The sequence below is a fragment of the Haliotis rufescens genome, unplaced genomic scaffold, assembly GCF_023055435.1.
Source record: "Haliotis rufescens isolate VD_foot unplaced genomic scaffold, xgHalRufe1.0.p SCAF_13, whole genome shotgun sequence".
In the NCBI taxonomy this organism is placed as follows: Eukaryota; Metazoa; Mollusca; class Gastropoda; order Lepetellida; family Haliotidae; genus Haliotis; species Haliotis rufescens.
This window is the reverse complement of record NW_025963813.1, coordinates 28765329-28770298: the sequence shown is the minus strand read 5'-3', so window position 1 is coordinate 28770298 and position 4970 is coordinate 28765329. Positions and strand designations below refer to the sequence as shown.

Genomic DNA, 4970 nt, shown 5'->3' with positions numbered 1-4970 from the left:
ATTATGGAGTGACTCGATAATTGTTTACCGTCTTCGCCATGCTTGTGGTTTTGACAGAGAGGTCCATCCATGGTACGACCCAGACTATGTAGAGACGTAATGGAAAACGATAAATACAAACTTCTTTGGTTTCAGTCTCAGACCTATGCAGGCCAACAAACCTGATCTTGTCCTTTTTGATAAATCCAATGAAATCATTTATATTATTGAATTTTCTGTCCCTTTTGACACTAATGTGAATGACAGGTTCAAGAAAAACATGGCAAATATGCGGACCTCGCTTTCGAAATGTCACGCTTGCATCCCAAGTACCAAGTTGTCCGACTCCCCATTGTTCTCGGTGCCTTGGGTTTGGTATCTCCCAATCTGTTGAGTGGTATTAGGAGAGTACCCGGGTGTGTTACCAGGAATACAGCCCTTCTGACAATCTGGGTAATGCAGAAGGCTGCAGTGTTGGGGAGTCTTCACATTCTCCGAAAAGGTCATATATAAAAGATGTATATAATATAATGTATAAAAGATGTTTATTTAACTGTTTATATGTAGATGTGTTAATACACATGAATAAGCTTTCGCACTGGTTACACGGTCAGACATCAAAACTATTTTTCCTATACTGTATTCTTGTACTCTGCTTCAGTATTTGAGTGTGTCCCACAAATTTCGATCATCCGAAATCCATGACCACCAAAATCCCCCACCCATCCCAACTCTCATTTATTTAAATTCGGTTTCCATGCATCGTATCGTGTAACTATTCCAGAAACATATACAACAAAAATGCAAGCGTGTCTATATAAAACTTGAGTTTTACAAGTTATCATCTTAATTCTTGATGGATTTATCTCTGATTTACAGGGCACCTGTAGTGATGTATGTTCACGTAGTCTGTCCCCCTAGAGTTCCGCATTCTCCTTATGACTTTCATGGCATAATGTACGACACAGAGCATTGTCCCCTCCGCTGCATGTATAGATGCCATAGAAGTCTTGTACGGAGTCCCACGCCCCCTTCAATGGCCTGTTGATCACACGCACTGTAATAGGTTGTTGCCCATTTGCATGAGACTATCTTCTAAGAGAGGAAATTTGACTTAGTGGCCTTGCAATCATTTGTCTTTATCAATTCTCAAGTCGAGCTCTCAGACAATCCTCGGCTAACAGGACCTGAAATGCCTTAATCCGCACTGACAGACTCCAAACGACGGCCTTTTAGGATCAGTATCGGGAAATTGTCTCTCAACCTCTTTAGCCTATCGATCAAGGCTCGTCATTAAATATCACATTGAAATGGCGATGAGGAAAGACCCTTCTCGACTCATTCCGAGTCATTAGTGGGTAAAGCGAGTTGAAGCTTTGTATTTCAACATTCTCAATGAAATCTCCAATATTTTTATTGTCCGATGCTTCACAAGCTACTCACGAGCTCTCCAGGTAGACTTCCGGTTGTATCGCAGACGACATCCGGTATTGTCTTCTCTGCAAGGTGAATCATACCGACTAAGGTGAGCACGCGCTGCCGGGAAACAATAGCACGTGCAGCTCAGGTAGCGAGAGACCGATGCTAATATTCCCAGCGTTAAAATATATTGAAAAACTGTCAATCAAAGTTAGAAGTAATGATAGCTCGATACCCAATCAAGATTATTTTGAAGCGAGCCACATTTTAGAAGACTTCAAAGATTGAGGAACTAGAAATGTCCATTAGGTGGCGCTATCATGTGACAATGAGTCTCTCGCCTCTTGTCCGGTTTTCTGCTTGGCTGGCTGATCTCTGTAATAAATTGGCGGCAAATGATCATCCAGGACGGAGAAGAGAGCAGACGATATTCGCCACGCGATCGATATTCCTGAAGGTAGCTTAATTAAAAATCAATTAGGCGAGAGGTAGGGACCAGACAATGACATCTATACGAAGCAGGGTCTCCTGCTCATGTAAAATTCATACCCGGCGAACGCTGTGACAATGGTCTCTGAATGTGAATATGTCGTGACGTCAGAGCAGACGACACCGATATCTCACCTGTAATCCTTAAATGGCTTTTTTGAAAGTTAGAGAGTTATTTCTGGGACAGGTATAACGGGTTCCACTGAGAACAGGGCGGGTTGGAAGCTTATTATCCGGTAGTGTTGGTGCAATCCCAAATTAGCTCGGACGTCATTGGGATTTTTATTAGTTATGCCAAGATAGAAATACGGAAGACGAAATTACTATTAGATAATGTAAATATAAACCTTTCACACACCATCAAACAATATTAAGAGCATAAAAAGCTCTCTGCCCCTGATCACTGCCTGAATAATACCCGCTAGTGCATATGCCGTTTCAATCATGACGCCGGGATACTTGAAATGCTTACGCATCTCTGTGCCACTAATAGCTCAGTACTGCAATACAACAGAAGTTTGAAAACGTTAATTATTAGGTTGCACAAATAACGGATAAAGAGCTTAATTCCTATGAGTTTCACAATTGAACCCACCGTCACTTTAACCATTAATAACTCCAACACACCGGCTCCACTCATCACTCCTGGCCACCCCCAGCTCCACCACCATCCAACCCTAACACCAGCCCCCTACACCCCACCTCCTCTCAGCTTCCCATCCCCCAGTTCCACCACCACCCAACCCTAACACCAGCCCCCTACACCCCACCTCCTCTCAGCTTCCCATCCCCCAGTTCCACCACCACCCAACCCTAACACCAGCCCCCTACACCCCACCTCCTCTCAGCTTCCCTTCCCCAGCTCCACCACCATCCAACCCTAACACCAGCCCTCGACACCCCACCTCCTCTCAGCTTCCCATCCCCAGCTCCACCACCATCCAACCCTAACACCAGCCCCCTACACCCCACCTCCTCTCAGCTTCCCATCCCCCAGTTCCACCACCACCCAACCCTAACACCAGCCTCCTACACCCCACCTCCTCTCAGCTTCCCATCCCCCAGTTCCATCAACACCCAACCCTAACACCAGCCCCTACACCCCACAGCTTCCCATCCCCAGCTCCATCACCACCCAACCCTAACACAAGCCCCCTACACCCCACCTCCTCTCAGCTTCCCTTCCCCAGCTCCACCACCATCCAACCCTAACACCAGCCCCCTACACCCCACCTCCTCTCAGCTTCCCATCCCCAGCTCCACCACCATCCAACCCTAACACCAGCCCCCTACACCCCACCTCCTCTCAGCTTCCCATCCCCAGCTCCACCACCATCCAACCCTAACACCAGCCCTCGACACCCCACCTCCTCTCAGCTTCCCATCCCCAGCTCCACCACCATCCAACCCTAACACCAGCCCCCGACACCCCACCTCCTCTCAGCTTCCCACCCCCAGTTCCATCCCCATCCAACTCTAACACCAGCCCCCTACACCCCACCTCCTCTCAGTTTCCCACCCTCAGCTCCACCACCACCCAACTCTAACACCAACCCCCTACACCCCACCTCCTCTCAGTTTCCCACCCTCAGCTCCACCACCATCCAACTCTAACACAGCCCCCTACACCCCACCTCCTCTCGGTTTCCCACCCTCAGCTCCACCACCACCCAACTCTAACACCAGCCCCCTACACCCCACCTCCTCACAGCTTCCCATCCCCAGCTCCACCACCCAATCCTAACACCAGCCCCCTACACCCCACCTCCTCTCAGTTTCCCACCCTCAGCTCCACCACCACCCAACTCTAACACCAGCCCCCGACACCCCACCTCCTCTCAGCTTCCCACACCCAGCTCCACCACCATCCAACCCTAACACCAGCCCCCTACACCCCACCTCCTCTCAGCTTCCCTTCCCCAGCTCCACCACCCAATCCTAACAACAGCCCCCTACACCCCATCTCCTCTTAGCTTCCCACCCCCAGCTCCACCACCACCCAACTCTAACACCAGCCCTCGACACCCCACCTCCTCACAGCTTCCCACCCTCAGCTCCACCACCATCCAACTCTAACACAGCCCCCTACACCCCACCTCCTCTCAGTTTCCCACCCTCAGCTCCACCACCACCCAACTCTAACACCAGCCCCCGACACCCCACCTCCTCTCAGCTTCCCACACCCAGCTCCACCACCACCCAACTCTAACACAGCCCCCGACACCCCATCTCCTCTCAGCTTCCCACACCCAGCTCCATCACCACCCAACCCTAACACCAGCCCCCTACACCCCACCTCCTCTCAGCTTCCCATCCCAACCCCCAAAACTAATCCCAGCCCCACTTAAACCTCTCTAGCTCCACTCACCTCCCACCCCCTCCATTCCCCAACCACCCAACCTAACCCCCACCTACTCATAACTTCTCATCCCCTCAAATAATATCTCCTTCATATTCTTGGTTTCTCCTTCTGCTTTTCCCAATGGCCTCATAACACCTGCTTTATACCTGTAATTAATTATGCAAATAAAGCTGAGTATGATAAACCTACGATCCAGCGATTCAATCCACAGACAGATAGTATGAATAATTAATCCCCCTCACTGCGGGACGGTCGTCAAATAACACTGTTAAGTTACACCTCAATCAAAACCAACTTTGAGATTGGAAAGAAATGGAAAAAATTCAATTTCACGCCACAATGACCAGTCTCAACAGAAGAATTGCTAATAGTATTCGTAACACGACATCTTCAATTTATTCAGTCAGTCTTTCAAGTGTCCATTGAATATTGCTATAAGGGATAATAACGCTACTTACAATTTTGATCATGTTTTCGTTACAAGAATCTCCACGCTATTTCAAAGCCTTTGTGTACGGGATGGAAAAGCCATGTCATTTAATACTCTAATCATATCTTGTCCCAAGATGTAATCGTAGTGAAACTAGAAGGTTGCATACAAGTGTAAAACTTGCATTTATTGGCGCCTCTGAGCAGATGTAATCCCAGCTGATGTCATGCATATTTTGAATATGAAGCACTTGATAACTTGTAGTTGACTGCATTGTCATCATTAAGTGTG

At 48.2% G+C, this 4970-nt stretch overlaps 1 protein-coding gene across 1 annotated transcript; it reads left to right on the top strand.

Annotated features, from left to right (window-relative positions):
- Positions 1-1726: 1726 nt before the first annotated feature.
- LOC124152242 (classical arabinogalactan protein 4-like) lies at positions 1727-2838 on the top strand. Its single transcript, XM_048394660.1, has 2 exons — positions 1727-1855; positions 2575-2838. The coding sequence occupies exons 1-2, from the start codon at positions 1727-1729 to the stop codon at positions 2836-2838; spliced, it is 393 nt and encodes a 130-aa protein (XP_048250617.1).
- The last annotated feature ends 2132 nt before the right edge of the window (positions 2839-4970 follow it).

Coding starts and splice junctions, on each gene's coding strand:
- LOC124152242 (XM_048394660.1), top strand. CDS start 1,727: ATGAGTCTCTCGCCTCTTGTCCGGTTTTCTGCTTGGCTGGCTGATCTC. Junction 1,856..2,574: donor CGCGATCGATATTCCTGAAG/GTAGCTTAATTA, acceptor CCCTAACACCAG/CCCCCTACACCCCACCTCCT.